The following is a 16,749-nucleotide window of genomic DNA, read 5'->3' as shown; positions in this document are numbered from 1 at the left end:
AAATAAGTTTAGGTTTCCATTAATAAAATAATCATTTCAATAAAATTATAGCAATATAAATTAAACATACTTTAATCACACCGTTTCAAACTAACAATATCAGTGTCTTTCTTAAAAAAAGCTATTTCAACTACAATCTCAAACATGCTCTAATTCTAGAGAGAAGAGGACTTTCCTCTGGAATTATTCCTTTCCAAATTTGGGGTAGCCAATTTTACATGATGGAAAATTTTGACGTCTATGACAAATCTTGAAATCCATGAATAAAAATGCGAAAGTAAAAACAGCAGAACTCAGAATCAATAAATACTATGACTCAAATATTCTATTCTACCTCCAAACTTGTGTAAGCGCTTAAAAAAAAATGGACACTGAATTTTTTCTGTCCTCCTGTCAACAGCTGCGCTTGAGGGGACTACATCCCTCCCCCTTTTACAACATCTCTATTTTAAGAGAGGAATTGATAACATTCAACCGCAAATATTAATACAGAATACATGACATTTACAAACCAAACTTTTTTGGTCTCAAATAAGTGGAAGAGCCTTGTCGCAGCCCTGGCATAGAGACTTGCTGCTGCTGCTTTGCCCTCTTTTGCCTTTCCCTTTCCTTGCTCTCTTTCTCTACCTCTGCTTGCTCCCTTCTCAAAATTTCCATCTCTTCCTCCATTGCCGTTTTTTCTTCCTTTTGCCTTTTCTTGTGCTCCAACATAGATGTGTCCGATTCCTTCACAGAAAAAAACATTGGCCCCAGCTCAGCCAACCACTGGGGCTCCACTGCAGTGGCACACTGCATGTATTCCTTTGTTGTCAAAATCAATTCATGATATACCACGTACTCTGGAGTATAACCTAAACCATATAAGGCACTGCTTGGGTGAAGATGGCATGGCATTCCATTCCTGCAATTAACATATTCCCCAACACCCTTTAATCTTGCAGCATTGTGAAAATATGCAGAACATATGGCCTTTCGTATAACATCCCAATCATGACCACAAGAAGTTAATGGAATTTTCAAAGTTTTGAGAATATCTAGAAGCTGGGATCTGACTTCTCTAGCCTTCCGTAATCCTTTGACATGCAAAAAGTGATCGTTGCACCAATCTCCACGGTATTGATGCTCTTTCCATTGCAAATAAACATTAAGCAGAGTCAGGTGGTCAGATTCGGGAACAAAAAATTTTTCCCTTGCAGCATCACTCTCCTCTGCCCTATCTTTGGGCCGGAAAAACACTGATGGCACTGAAAGCATTGACACAATTGTCAAAACCTCATTTATACATCCTAGTTGTTCTCCCATCAAGAGCATCTTAGCTAGTGGGGGGTCTAGAGGAAACTCCACCATTTTCCAGCCAAGATCAGTTAGGCCTCCAACATTGTTGAGTGCACCCAAGACCCACAACTGATACATTGAATTAAGGATGTTATCCTGTGGAGGTGGGTCCATGAAATCAAAATCTAGCAAGTTGTCAATCTTCAGAGACTTGAGCAACAAAACCACATTACCAAGGTTGGTCCTCTGGATCTCTGGCACTGGACTGGGCAGCATTTCATTTAGGTATGCACTTTCTGTATAAAGCCCATAACACGTGCCAGGGCCAGTTCTACCAGCACGTCCAGCACGCTGATCAGCAGCAGCACGGCTAACAGGGAAAACTTGGAGAGCATCCATGCCCATCCTAGGATTGTAAACTTTCATTTTACCATATCCTGTATCAATAACATAAAAAATTCCATCAACTGTCAGCGACGTTTCTGCAATGTTTGTGGCAACGATGCATTTGCGGGCCCCATCCTCAGCTTTCTGGAATATCTTGGCTTGCAAATCAGCTGGTAGTTGGGAGTATATAGGCAGTATCAAGAGCTTAGGGACTGCTTTTTTTGTCGTAGATATAAGTTGTTCCATGCGCTCAGCAAGGGCATAGCAGGCTGCTTCTATCTCATCTTGGCCGGTCATAAAAATAAGTATGTCACCTGGAGGACTTGTAATGTGGATGGTCATTGCTTGCTTCACTGCTCCTTCAACGTAATCTTCACAAGGCGTTTTGCTGTACAAGATATTCACTGGGAATGTTCTTCCTGGAATGTGGAAAATTGGAACACTGCAACATGTTTAGAAAATTAGTTTATATTTCTGTCAAGGGAAAAAAATACATACAAAGTTTATGAAGGCAAATGGATGCGTGCAGTGTTTCTTATTTTTGGTAGCAGAAGCATATAAGTTACCTTCCAAAGAAATTAGAAAATTTCTCAGCATTTAGAGTTGCAGATGTCACAATGAGCTTGAAGTCACGACGCTGGGCAACCACCTTTTTTAGTATTCCAAACAAAACATCTGTGTTTAACGATCTTTCATGTGCTTCATCCATGACTACAACCCTGTTACAATCACAATTACAAAACTAAATACTCTTGATTCTAGCAAAAACAATAACTTATTAATGAAAATGAGATGAATACAGAAATAACAGCTTCACATACCGATACTTGTCAAGATCAGAATCTTTCAGAGTTTCACGCAATAGCACTCCATCAGTCATATACTGCAAAGTTGAGAATGAAAGCTTTAGAATGTGACTGTCTTATATAAGTTAGAACCAAACTTGAAAAAATAAAGAAAATAAGATAAATTGCTCAACAACCTATTACTACAATGTGGATAATAACTCATTCATCTGGCTATCTTCATATCAATTATATGAACACACCATTGTCGACATTAAAACTAAAATAAAACACAAAGCCAAATCCTCAAGATATTACTGGTTCTCAAACTATTATGCGTAATTCGGATCATTTTTGAAGTTCTCCAAAGCTTATATTTTAAGAACGCAAATTCTACGTTTTCTATTACATTTCCCATTAGCTTTTCTTTCAAACAAGTCTTATTTTTAAATTTCGTTTACAAAAATGCACACATAAAAAGTCACTGGATAGGGAGATTCTAGTGTAACTCTGTTTTTAACAAGTTAGATTTAATTTATCAATCCAAATCCCCATGAATTAAAAATGTTTTGGATTCTATGGCTAAAAAGGCAGAGTGAAAACCAAATTACCTGAAAGAAAGATAAGGTATAAGGCACCCATTGCATAGAGTGATTTCAGCAATAACCATTGGCAACAAAGGCTTATTCAGAAACTATCAAATAGCATCACATTGCAAAAAAATAAAAAAAAAAAGAGGAGCCAAAACTCACCTTAATTATGGTGTTTGGCCCAGTCACATCCTCAAAACGGATAGCATAACCAACCTTATCTCCCAATTCAGTTTCCATCTCTTCGCTAACTCTCTTTGCAACACTCATGGCTGCCACACGCCTTGGTTGGGTGCAACCAACTATACCACTTTTTGTATACCCATCTTCGTGTAGATACTGCAAAAAAAAAAAAAAAACGGACACGTCAGATTCCAGTTCAGGAGGTGTCTGCACCTCTAATATTATAAATTAGTAAAAGCTTTCCGGAAAACAGAAAGGAGAATGTAATGCATGGGGTTACCTGTGTCAGTTGAGTAGTCTTTCCTGAACCAGTTTCTCCAACAACAACCACCACCTGATTTTCACGAACCACCTATGCAGAGCATAATCATAAAAATAATGAGCAAAAACAGGTCTGCAAAAATATTCCATGCATGCATCAAAAGGCACAGCCAGTTAGCAACAAATGAAATAGCAACTAGACCTAAATTTTATGCGCATTTCAAACATAAGACACAAAAATGAACCACAAATGGGATGATTTAGTGGTCAAATCACCATTGCTAATTTGAAGAATGTTTTAGGTACAACATTATAAAGGAGGGAAAAAAAAAAAGAAGCTTTTTAAACAGAACTCTATTTGTTACATCATTATACCAAAAAAAAAAAAAAAAAAAGATAATTTCCATCAGTTCAATTTCCACATATAGCTCTATCCCTCTAACATCCACCCAAAAACTCCAAAAAGAACAATTAGAATAAATGCCCAAAACATTCCATTTTGGACAGTCCAGGCAATATTATGGGGAATAAATTTTGTAATGTTCTGAACTCCCCTTAGAAGGCAACAGTTAAATGGAGAAACAAGCAATTTTCAATGCTGCTGAATGCAAAAACATACAAGCATACAATGATAGAAATGTGTCAAACCTGTAATAAATCCTCTCGCACTGAATATATGGGCAGATATTGTCGCTGCTCAGCAATGGATTTTGACCTTGCAAAATCACTCACAGCTTCCTCCTTTTTCAAATGCTGTGCAAATTTTGCATCTTCCTTAAAATCAACTTCACCTTCTTCACCTACTACAGCTGTATCGGCATCAATCTAAGATCAAAACAAAAGTTGTGTTTTAAGACCGATAATTAAATATTCTTCAAAAAAGCTTAAAGAAACCTACATTTTCGTTCAGATGTGTACCTGTTCTGCTGTCTTCTCAACACCAAGAATATCACCAAGTTTTGAGCCAGCAAGCTCCCAAAAACGCTGGCGTGACTTATTCATACTTTGCTTCTCATGAATTTCTCTAACCAAAGCAGATCCTTTGCGTGAAATAATGGCCATGTCTGAGGTAGGATCTTTTATGGGCATTATAGGCTCTGCTTGTTTAGTAAAAACAACTCTTCCATCCAGGAATGGAGGTTTTGTATCTATCACAACAAAAGATGACAAAAAGTTTAGCTAAAAGAAAGAATAATTTGTTTTGCATTCTGCTCACCAATTATCTAAATCTAACAAGGCCCATTGAGATGTTCTCTTACCATGTACAAGAAGAATGACCTTGCGTTCTTCCTCGTCATCAAAATTAGTCTGCACTTCAGTACCCCTAACAGCTCCAGATCTTAATAATTGCCGGTCCTCCCATTGGGCATTGTCAGCAGTAAGTTGAGACAACCTTTTGCTTTGTGCAAGTGACATTCTGGTGCCATCTCTTCGAACCTGCATAAAAGATGCCATTATCTGTCAACAGGGGAACTCGGCATGCTATAATTAATAAACAATTGTTATACCACTTCAATAATTTGTAAGGTAGAATTTCTGTGGATTTTTATTTATGCATCCATATATAAGAAAGAGAAGAAAAAAAGGCACCCATAAATAAAAATAGAATGTTTTGAGCAAATGATCTTTTTCTTAATTTCCAATTAATAAGGTTCATACTTCACAACCATCTACACTAATGTAAGAGAGACTCTAACTTGCGACTTGTTTATGACCCCTTAAGCATGTTGTGGATTGCAAGGACATTTCTAATTAATTCTAGATGTCAAACCACTTTAATTAGTTTCCTTACATTATAGATATAACATCCTTTGATGCAGAAAAAAGTGTGCTGAATCCAAATATGCACACAAAAACATAATGATCAATTTGAATATTGATAAGACATGCAAATTTTGTTAGGCAGGCAATGAATTAACGTCGTTCACTCACTGCGTCCATTACATATAATATTGATCAACCAAATTGTCAACGATGAAGACCAATTAATACAGTCAGAGAGAGAGAGAGAGAGAGAGAGAGAGAGAGGGGGGGGGGGGGGAATTTTCCAAGCATTTATAAACATACCAGCCTTTTGGCCAATTCTGCTTCTTTTTTCTGGAATGAGGCATCATCTCCAAGGAAAAAAGATGAGCTATCAGCATCAAACATTGTGTTACCTTCTTCTCTATCATACCTATGCATGAAACTCCATTTAGCAAAAATAGAGGCATAAAAGAAAAAATGCTGGTATAAAATTAATACTGTACAATGATCAACAACCAAAAAGAAGACTACTTGGCGGAGCCATCATATCTGGATTGATATAAAGTAATGGAAGTTTGATCTAATTTGAAAAGGCTGTATTTAATAGGTTAATAACCAAAAAGGGACAAAATTCTTCTAAAAGTACAATTGCATTAAATTCTTTAAAAACATATTATCGTAGCCTGTACATTACATATTGCTTTCATTTCTACTGTTGATGCTGTCATTAAAATAATATCCCAACGAAATATCATTCCATTAAGCTCCAATGAAAACCATAGCAGGAACAATAACAAATCCACTTTATAAGGAAGGCCAATATGAAATTTTTAGAGATGATATATGATATAGTCTCCATTGAATAAAAAATAACTCACCAAAAAATAGTACTATTTTGTCATTGCCTTCAAAAAAGAATTTTTTTAGCTTGGCTATAATTGTAACTAGTTATCATGAAAAGGCTATAATAATATATTCCAAAGAAAAAAAGGCCTCATTTGTAGATCTGGTGAAAGATCATGCTTTTTTAACTACTTAATATGGTAGCAATCACTTGTAACTAGGCAAGCAATCCAAAAAGTACGAATATGTGTATAGGTGCAGACAAAGGATAATTACGAAAAATCAAAGAAAAGGAAATGACATTCATGGATTTGTGCATTCTATGAGTTCTTAGGAATAGACATGACCTGCTTGTCCTCAAAAAGTTCATATCTAATCCCATCAATGAAGAAAATAAAGCTAATATGTATAATCTCAAACTAATTTGAGAAACTAATTACCATGCTCGATCAGAATTGTACTCCATCTCTAGGCGCATGCTTTCAGTAATCTCATGATTGTGTTCCTCAGATGAATAAGCTTTATCTGCTCCTTCCTCCTGCAAATATATAATGAGGCATGACATTGACTTGGGCTAATATTGAACATAAAATTGATCAACTTAGGAAGTGCACTGTGATCATTCAAACATACAGAATAATTATACACATGTAAATTATTTTTATTGAAAGAATAAGCAAACAAAACTATGTGCATCACTAACCACCTACACATTACCTCTAATGATTGTGACCTTGCAGAGGAGAAAGTAAGTTGATGGGACTTCCCACCATTCCTAGAACTAGAAGACTTAGCTGAAGATCCAGAGGCACGAATCGGAACTGGAGAGGGAGCAATCTGATCCCATGGAGAAGCGGTAGAACCTGTGCATTTCCAAAAATGGAGTTATAAGCCCAAAAAAATAGGAAGAGAAAATTATAGCAGTTTCCAGACAAATTACAATCACCATTGAACATACCAATAGAAGAAGGTGTATGGCTGCCCAACCATGGGGAAACTAATCGTGCATCAGGTGAGGCTCCAACAAACATCGGGGATGGTGAATAATAATGGCGCTGGCTTGTATTAGAGTGACTATCCCGACGGGGAGTTTCTTCCCATTCCCATCTCCCATCATCCCAGTCAAATCTACCTGCATGATCCAAATTTAATTTTCTTACATTAGATATGTGATAAGGATAAGATGTCCCCATCCAATCAAAACAGGAGACTAGAAACTAAAATTATTAAATTTTTTTTTAAAGTTTTATAGAGCAAGAGAAATAATTATGCTATTGTATCATGTGTAAAGAAGAAGATATCTAATAGACCAAGAAAAGAAGTTATATATACCTGGTGTCCTCCTTGAACCTTCGTATCTGCCTCGTTTTCTGTCATAATCTCTACTATGTTCTCTTTCATACGAACGACGATCTCCCCTTCCATGACTGCTCTCTTCACTATTATCCCTATGCCGGTTTCTATTCCTGCTTTCACCCCTGGAATCATCCTTAAAATCTCTTCTCACATTACTGCGGTCATCTCTCCCACCCCTAGGACTGCTTGAACGGATACCTCGAGAACTCCTAATAGTGCTAGGATCCTTATTTCAAAAACATAACACTATTCAATACCATATATAAAATACAAAATTAGAAGCTCAAAAACGTTGCCAATGTAATCACTAGTCCCAGAAACTAAGTAATGAAGAAGCTCATAAATTTGACTATTTTGACATAGTTCTGGCCCTTATTCTAGTTTTGTTACCCAAACAAAATAACTCATTGCACATAACAAAATATTATCAACAATCCATTTTGCACACAAGGGGTAAAACTGCAGTTAGACCATCAAAAACTCCAATAAAGATACTTGGTAACACCTACATCATAATTGAAACTAACTTTTTCTGAAAGATATAATTTCTAGTTCTATAACATCTGCAAGGTAAAAATTTTGATATAACAATAAAGAAAAATAACAGAAGTTGAGGATTAACTCACATCTGATGATACATTTTCTCTTGAGTGATGACTACCATAAATATCACTAATTGTTTCTCCTTGAGTCACGGTACTTTCTGCAAGTTATGATTGAAATCTTTTGAGAAAACATGAAAAGGCCTTGCTTCAAAAATAAACAAGAGGAGGGAAAAGGATAAACATAGACATCTGATAAGTATTATGAAAGACACATAAGTGTCCATCAGACAGGACTTGAAAGTGTATAAAACCAGTCCAAGACCATACATCATACATAAAAACCACACTTTTGAAAAACATTGTGGGGAGGCAAAGAGGGGTCAAGATTAAAAATTGTGCAGATATTTGTAGGTAACTTCAATGTTGCCTGACTACTTTGCTGGTTTGCAAAACTTGTTGAGATCTCCACCACAGTATTTGATTGTTGAAAATGGGTCCAGTCTCAAGTCTTTCTTACAAACTATTGACACAGTCTAACAATTGCCTAATTTAGAATGACTAGAAACAACACAAAATCAGGGTTTTAGCAGCTCAATAAGTGCCTACAACAATTGATCATTTCCACCACAGACAAATTCATTATGCATACCTTCATGAGTGATCTCATGCGCAGCTGTTTCACGATAACGTCTATTTACATGATTGTTTACACTAATAGATTCACCATCCCTGACTTCATCTGTTCCAGATGATTCAAGTTCTCCCTCGTCGATGGATGCTGCAACAGAGGTGATTCTTTCTCTTGGAACCTTAAACATGCCATTTGATTCAGATTTCTCCCGTTTTTCATTTGCAAGGATGTCCAAACCTGTTAACTCTTCAGTGTTAGTTGATGAAACAAATAATCTTATCACATTGTGAGTGTGAGAATGCTTACAGCATTCAGCAGAAAAATGAAAGGGGATTAAGATTTCATTACTTATTCAAGAGTAGAATCAGAGCAAAGATGGAAACAAACATGAGTGTCATCACACAGTACATGATTAAAAAAAATTAATTAGAAAATACAGCAGAAAAATGGCAAAAAATACAATTCGTAAGAAGAATTATATAGATTCAAAACATATATAATAACATGTCAAAGATTATATAGATACAAAATCTCATACCTAAAAGGGACTTCCTTTGAGGAGCTCTGAACTCGACTCTCTGCTTCCCAGGAACATATAATCCTCCACCGCTGCTCTGCTCAGGTTCCATAGTTACCGTTGTTTAGGAATTTAGACTACTGCTACCTAAAATTGAACAAATATGTATAATAGGAATTCAGATTACATCTAGGAATTTAGGCCACTGCCACCTAAAATTTCACAAATATGTATAATAGGAATTCAGATTACATTTAGGAATTTAGGCCACTGCCAGCTAAAATTTCATCTCCCATTTAGGCGAATGTTTCCATATTGATAATCCTCTTTAAAGTTTAAGTATTGGGAATACCTTTGCATTAAGCAATTATTCTTGCTTTTATTTTTTTTTTTTTTTTTTTGAAGCTAATAAATATAAAAATATCATCAAAATCAAAGCATAAAGTTCCATATGTGGCAATGTACTAGTAATGATACAATTCTCTTCACAAGGATTTTATATGATATTTTCTAGAGTTAGTTACATATACAATCCAGGCAATTATTTTGTTCCCACTAAAATACTGCATTTCTAGACAAGGACATTTTATGTTCCCTTTTTTTTCCCAAATACAAAAGCAATACACACTCTAGGAAACCTAGGTACAAACCCTCTATTCTATTCTACTTTGGACGGTATCTGAATTCTAATCACACAGCAAAAAAAGTCTTATCTCAACTGTTTCTTCCACTACAAACTTCCTTGCAACAATAGCATACAGAAACAATGATCCACCGCAATCTATTAACTTTCAACCCAAGAAAATAAATTGAACTGCTAAAAAACCGAAAATTTCTAATTCAACTGCAAAAATCACCCAGTTCCATTCTAAATCCCTGAAACCCATATTGACAATTCTAAAAGATTTTCAAACAGATTTCTTAGATACCCAGAATTACAACACCCCTATTCGACCAACTCAGCATCTCCCTTCCGTGGAATAAAATTTCCCTTCAGCTAAATTTTCCATCGATTAGATTGAAACTTTTACCAAGTCCCACTTCATAAATCTATCCCTATAGAAACCCCTTCATAAAACCCTTCAAAAAACGCACTGAAATTACAAAATACACATTCAGAAATTAAAACCCTAAAACCTAAAATTGATGGCAAGCAAATCAAGAAAAAAGTTGATAAATCATTACCAATTGAAAAAGCAGAGAGTTGATGAAATAAGCCAAGCGAAGTAAAGACGGAGAAACAACGATGGAGGATGTGGGATCGTGAGACGACACAAAGCTATGATTGGCAGAAGTAGTGGCTCGATTGGAGTGGGAACAGATTAGGGATTTCAAAATTTTCAAAGGTAGCAAGTGGATTTGAAAATTTTTTATCTAATTGCGTAAGCACTTCCTCGCGTGCGATTGATGCTAATTGGTTTAGAGAGAGACAAAGAGGAGCGAGCAGAAGCTTACTTTTGGATTCTGTGCAAAAATTTGGCGCTCTGCTCCTTACTTAGTGCAGCGCAAATATATAGAGACACTGAATTTTTTGTGTTCTTAAATTATTTTAATATAAAGTTCGTTTATACATTTCCAAAAAAATTTAGATGTACAAAAAAAAAATTGACAAATATAATAATTGTAAAATTATAAGCATTGATCACCATCAATTTATAAATTTTAATTTTTATTTAAAATTATTAAATATTCAAATAAAATATCATTAATTTAAAATTATTAAATATTTAAATAAAATATCATTAATGAGTATATATATATATATATATATATATAAATAAATAAAATAGGAAGTTTACTTTTATTAATTTTTATTTTTTTGTTTAAATTGATTTAAAAATTTTAATTTAATCTAAAAGTAAAATTTTTTAGACTAAATTTTTTTATTTATTAATTTAAATAAAAAATTAAATAATTTAATTTCTTATTTTAAATCTAAAAATAAATAAACTCAGTATATTAATTTTTAGTTAAATTGAATTTAAAAATGAAAATTTTAATATAATTTAAATAAAAATTAAAAGTAGACTAAATTAAAATTTTCCAATAAATAATAAATTCCCTTAACATTTTAATGTTTAAGCTTCAAATTCCAAATATATATATATATATATATAGATATTTGTCATTTATTAATTGGTAATAAAATTGTATATCTAAACCTTAGTAGTCAAATTAGTTCGGATAACTGGGCATTAAACTTGAATCCTACACATTTATTATTTGTTAAACTTAAATATATTTCAATATTAATTGATTAAGTCGAGTATCTGAGAAAAATACTTGTCTTACTGTTTTTCGTAATGAAAATACAAGTCTGACCGTCATTCATAATGAAGGAGAGAATGAGGAATTTTATATTATGAATAAAACCATGTCACTTAAATTGACATAATTTTGATCAATTGGATTTCAACCTTTTTGATCTTAATATCAACTGAATCGAGTAATCGAATTTATTTTTTAAAAAAATTCAAATGAAAAAAAAAAAAGAAAATGATGTTAGAATAATTTAATTTGATTTTTCGATTGTTAACATTTTATGCTACACCTACGACTAGTCGCCACCTTCATCCTAAGTATCACCACCACAACACAATGCAGTGAATTTTGGGTACGTCCACTTTAAGCCACCACACAAGCTAACTGCGACAATCTTGGGGTAGGTGAGTGTTGCACTACCGCTACGTCCATTTCAAGTCCCTACAGATGTGAAGACCACTAGTTTCCATGCAGGGAGAATTGGAGTTTGAGATGTTGCACTACTTGGTTGTGAGCTTAAATTTGAAAAATGGTTTGGAAAAGAATTAAGTATTTGCTTGGTTGAATCCCGCACGCACCCAGTCCATGGAAAAATATTTGGTCATACTTGCTTTCAGTTACAAGGTTTCTCACCAGATTTCAAGTAATGTATTATTTGATGAGAGCCTTAACCAATACTTCTCCCACTGAAAATCCAAAGTCTCTCTGAAAAACTGGAATCAATTTCCTTAATATTTTTCTTGCCAAAGGTGGATAAAATTTCTCATATCAAATGGTTAAGAGTCGTGCAGATTTGCAGTTGCAGCAGAAATTTCAGCTGCACCCTATTTGTATTTTTAGCAACTCATTCCCACTTTCAGGACTAAAGATTGAATAATGAACTCAATATCAGTAATCTGCATGCTAGCGTGCCAGAAAAGACCCTGTTAATAGAAATCAAGTTGCACAAAGGATGCAAAGTAGAAGTCACCAATCACATAACAGCTGCCTCTTCAAACATATTCCAGAAAATTTCATCTACCATCCAAAGACATCCATGAAATTACAATCTGACTTGCCAAATATCAAGGAAAGTACCTCATATAAAATTTTAAGTCCAACCATTTCAGATGATTAAAATATGTAAGTTCTTCAACGGTCATCTCTAGGACCTCATTTTTAGAATAGGAATCACACCATTTCAATTGAATAGGAAAACATGTTTGCAATTCCACAATACAATTGCAATCAAAATTCAATTCGACTGACCAATCAAACAAACTAACTAACCAGGCCCCACTTTAGGAATGTCATAATGCTCACTTAGGTTAGCCAGATATTGGTTGAATTCTTGAATCTGATCACGGTGTGATTTACTGGCCATCTTAGTAAGTCTTTGGAGATCAATTTTCTCCCACTGTTGAAGATAACGCCTCTCAGCTGCTGTAATATGGTCATCGTACTTGGCAGCCTGACCCTTTTTGTCATCTTTGTCTGTCTCATCATTTATATTCTCACCATGATCTTTTGATGATGAGTTGTTTCCACCTGACAGCCTCCAAGATGAAGAAATTATGTTAGTCGAATAAATATGATAAGAAAGTAGAAAAACAAATAGATTAATCATTATCGCCAAATGTTATAGAATTAATTTCAGAATACATGACAGCAAAACGAATTGCATTCGCAAAACAATATGAGGATTTAAAGCACCCTCCTTCCCTCCTCTCCCCCTGCGCCCACCCATCCTCTCTGTCTCTCCCTGCACCTAAGTTACATAGCTATTATATATCCCTAACATATGATATCAATCACTGATTTTTTTTTTCCCAAGGAAGATAAACTGCATATTGTATCCCCAGGTTTCGTAATGAATTTACAACAAATCACCCATTGAGAACTCACTAGTGAACCCACGATTATCATCTGCTAACATTTATAAAACATAAGCTCCAAAAGTTCAGGCCTTAAATCACTCATGAGAAACCATTGGATAGGAGCCCACAACAACAACTAAGCCTTAATCTCAAACTAGTTGGAGTTGGCCATATGGATTCTTTTTTGTCATTTAGCTATATTAGATACATCCCACAAAAATCTAATAACACACATAAAACAAATCAGTTACTATATAGGAAATAGATTCAGGAATCTCATCCCAACAGTGTCCACTTTAATATTCATTCACTAGCAAATAGCAATCACCTAGACAAAAATGCTACCCTAATTTGTCTATAAAGCATGTTCTCCTTGTAATGTTGGAGATAGCATAAATAGTGAACTCTACCCCTGTTCTGGTTTTGGACACAGCAGAATAGCTACAGGAGTAAAATGGATCACTGAAACACATCTACTTCTCACAATACCACATTACATCAAAGCCTACTTATCTTCTTATTTTTACTGTCACGCCTTGTAACACCCAATTTTTGTGAATAAAAAAGGAAAATTAAATATGGTTGTGATCAGAAATAGAAACAAAATTTATAAAGTTTTGAGGAGGAATATTTAATTTGAACTTGGACTTGAAAGAAAAGTTTTAGAAGTTTTGAGGTAAAAAATAGGATTTTTGAAGAATTCAAGGACCAAAAAGGATATTTTTATTTTAATGGGCAGCCGAGGGTCACATGATGAACTTCTCTAGTAGCTTAAAAAAAAAAAAGAAATAATTAAATTACGAGCTTTTGAATGAAAAATTAACTTTTGAAGGGTTGAATGACCAAAATGAAATTTGATTTAAAAAGGCGGACAGCAGGTTGCACATCCACGTGACTCCTCCAGCAGGATCTATAAAAAAAACAATAAATAAAAAAAGAATAGAAAGAAGATTCAGGAAAGAGGGAGAAAAGGGGGAAAAAAGGAAAAGAAAGAAATAAAGAAAGAAAGAGGGAGAAGAAGAGAATGGAAGAGGGAGGAAAGATGGATGGATTTCTGGAGTTTTTCTAGCAAGAAAGAACACCAACAAAGGGGAAAAGAAGGATTTTGGTCTAGGATACAAGAAATTAAAAAGAGAAAAGGGAGAAAGAAGGTGAATAGTAGCAAAAGCAGGACTCTGCAAGGGTAGCAGCTCTCCCATCCATTCAAGTGAGTTTGATTTTTCATCATTGATTTTTGAATATGTTTAAGTACTATAGTTAGGATGCTTAGAAAATTATGAAATTTGGTAAAATTGAATGTACAAAGTACTAAATTAGATATTAAGGATTGAGTTAAATTGAATAAGTGATTTTGATGGAACTAAAATTATTTTGAGATGGGATATAGTATTTATTGAATTATTATGTGATTGCAAAATATTTTTGAGAAATAATTAAGTGTTTGGTTGGATTTTAGTGATATGAATGAGTTTTGAGTATAAAATGGTGGTATGTATAGTTTCTATGGGTTCTTTAAATTTTATATACTTGGTTGAGAATGAAAAATTTATATTTGTGAACGGTTAAATTTAGGATGAATGTGAGCATTAGTAGTTGGAAAAATAATTTGATGTTGTTGTAACCAATTATAATTGAAGGAAGTAAATTGCATTAAAATGAAAATTTGAGTTTATAGAGGAAGTGGTAGTGAAATTGTGATTTTAGTTATGCAAGTTAATATATTGATATAATTTTGGAGTTGTGGATTTGAGTTCGTGATAGGAAGTTTAGTTTAATTTTAAGAGGAGATGTTGTCGAATTTTCATTAGATTATTAATATGAAAAATAAAGCATGTGGTTAATTTTGATTATTGGATTATTGATTTTTTAGGAGGAGCTTTTGAATATGAATTTATATGGATGGAGATGTTGCAATCAGGTAAGTGGTATTTTACAATATATAGCATGAATTTGCATTTTAATTGATTTTAGTTCCTTCAAAAGTTGTGATTTGCTTTTGATATCATTTGTTATATTCTGATAATTTAATTTCTCATTTTGATTCAATTTAATTCTATTATATAATTGTTCATTATTATTCAAATGTTATTTCATTTATATTAGCAAGTCTAGAAAGAGAGTTAAGAAATTATGAGAATGGAAATAGTAATGAGATTAGTAGCACATTATAGAGCGCTAGTAGCTAAATTTAGTAAATATAATTTGATATTTTAGAATTATGAGAAATATTATGAGATTGTGGATTCACATGATAATTGATTGATTATTTAGCTAATTTGGGTAGCAATGAATTTTTACTAAGTATAATTATGTTATTGAAGATGGTGAGTTTGATGGTATCTGATTTTGACAACTATGACATAACTTAATATCATTATGAGATATTGAATTGTAGACATAGTATCATTATGAAATATTGAATTGTATTTAGCATAATTGCTCTCACTAGAGAGATACCGGTAGTTTAATTATTACAGCAGAAAAGGATTGCCCATAAAGAGGTGGAGTCGCCGTTGTAAGGTTAACACAATATAGATATGATTTTGATATCTATTTTGATACCTTAGCATATCCTTAGTTGTCAAGAATCAATTATCGATATTTTTACATATGTAAGAAATGATTGAAAACTAGAAAGAATTTAATTTGAGATGGATATAAAGATCTTAGAATTCACATAGCATGCATGTTAAAATTTATTATCTACTTTATTCAGCTTGTTTTAAAAAATTTTATTATTTAACTTCTTTTTCTCTACTTCCGCATGCTGCATGATATACATTATAAATGCTAACTCACTAAACTTTTCCCTAAAAGTTTACTCCTCCCAACTCACCAGTTTTGCAGTTGATAGTGAGATGAATGTAGAGTATGGTTTTAGATGCTCCAATTGGCTAAACTCTACAGTCTTAGAAAGCAAAGGAAGAATAATTTTCAGTAGGGATAAGGGCGTTACACGCCTTATTTAATACACTCTCTCGTTCTTGTTTTGATTCAAATTATATTTACTATATAATGAATTATCAAATAAAATTTTAAACCTTCTATCTCTCTGCCACCTCTAAGACTAGAAGACAGAATTACAGCCACTAGCTACTAGCCATACCAGTGTTGATAGCCAAAAGACTAGCAAATCTATATGAGAAAAAAGCAGAACATATATCAACTCCATTGTACCAACGGCGAGAAAAGACCACCTGAATTCATTCTAACAAACATTAATAATTGTCACTATAAAACATCGTCACACTTCAAATCTTCAACCAAGGCGATGTTATTGTTTATGTCTAATTCGAAAGAATGGGTGTAAATTAATTAACCGAGAAGGAAGGATGACATGAAGGAACCTGTTCTGGGTCGATCATGATAATGATGCTTTTTCTTTTTCGTCTTAGAAATGCCAACTGTTTTCACATCTAGTGGCTGTCCCTTCAACCTCAGCTTCCCGCCAACAACGTTTTCATATGCCGACATCTCACCGTCGACCACCGAAAAATAGTCAAAGTCACCTG

The 16,749-nt window shown here is 33.8% G+C and overlaps 2 protein-coding genes across 2 annotated transcripts; both read right to left on the bottom strand.

The window, feature by feature from the left end:
• Positions 1-278: 278 nt before the first annotated feature.
• On the bottom strand, positions 279-10,638 carry LOC110650356 (pre-mRNA-splicing factor ATP-dependent RNA helicase DEAH7). Its single transcript, XM_021805295.2, has 17 exons — positions 10,305-10,638; positions 9,141-9,266; positions 8,621-8,839; positions 8,053-8,129; positions 7,403-7,652; positions 7,029-7,202; positions 6,788-6,933; positions 6,511-6,608; positions 5,549-5,657; positions 4,741-4,918; positions 4,400-4,629; positions 4,130-4,306; positions 3,501-3,572; positions 3,200-3,376; positions 2,484-2,545; positions 2,229-2,381; positions 279-2,104 (listed from the first exon to the last, which is right to left on the bottom strand). Exons 2-17 carry the CDS (start codon positions 9,229-9,231, stop codon positions 505-507), a joined length of 3,813 nt encoding a protein of 1,270 aa, XP_021660987.2. The 5' UTR covers positions 9,232-9,266; positions 10,305-10,638; the 3' UTR covers positions 279-504.
• A 1,734-nt stretch (positions 10,639-12,372) lies between these two features.
• LOC110650358 (uncharacterized) lies at positions 12,373-16,725 on the bottom strand. Its single transcript, XM_021805298.2, has 2 exons — positions 16,585-16,725; positions 12,373-12,908 (listed from the first exon to the last, which is right to left on the bottom strand). The coding sequence occupies exons 1-2, from the start codon at positions 16,709-16,711 to the stop codon at positions 12,646-12,648; spliced, it is 390 nt and encodes a 129-aa protein (XP_021660990.2). The 5' UTR covers positions 16,712-16,725; the 3' UTR covers positions 12,373-12,645.
• Between the last annotated feature and the right edge of the window lie 24 nt (positions 16,726-16,749).

The sequence above is a fragment of the Hevea brasiliensis genome, chromosome 11 (genome assembly GCF_030052815.1).
Source record: "Hevea brasiliensis isolate MT/VB/25A 57/8 chromosome 11, ASM3005281v1, whole genome shotgun sequence".
NCBI classification, from domain to species: Eukaryota; Viridiplantae; Streptophyta; class Magnoliopsida; order Malpighiales; family Euphorbiaceae; genus Hevea; species Hevea brasiliensis.
Note: the sequence above shows the minus strand (reverse complement) of the source record. Positions and strands in the feature narration are given on the sequence as shown.

What these genes read in the sequence shown, in the direction of transcription:
- LOC110650358 (XM_021805298.2), bottom strand. Translation starts at nt 16,711, where the DNA reads ATGTCGGCATATGAAAACGTTGTTGGCGGGAAGCTGAGGTTGAAGGGA. An exon ending in TCATGATCGACCCAGAACAG is followed by an intron (nt 12,909 to 16,584) that starts GTTCCTTCATGT and finishes GGAGGCTGTCAG; the next exon opens with GTGGAAACAACTCATCATCA.
- LOC110650356 (XM_021805295.2), bottom strand. Translation starts at nt 9,231, where the DNA reads ATGGAACCTGAGCAGAGCAGCGGTGGAGGATTATATGTTCCTGGGAAG. An exon ending in GAGAAAATGTATCATCAGAT is followed by an intron (nt 7,653 to 8,052) that starts GTGAGTTAATCC and finishes TTTTGAAATAAG; the next exon opens with GATCCTAGCACTATTAGGAG. An exon ending in TTTTCTAATTTCTTTGGAAG is followed by an intron (nt 2,105 to 2,228) that starts GTAACTTATATG and finishes AACATGTTGCAG; the next exon opens with TGTTCCAATTTTCCACATTC.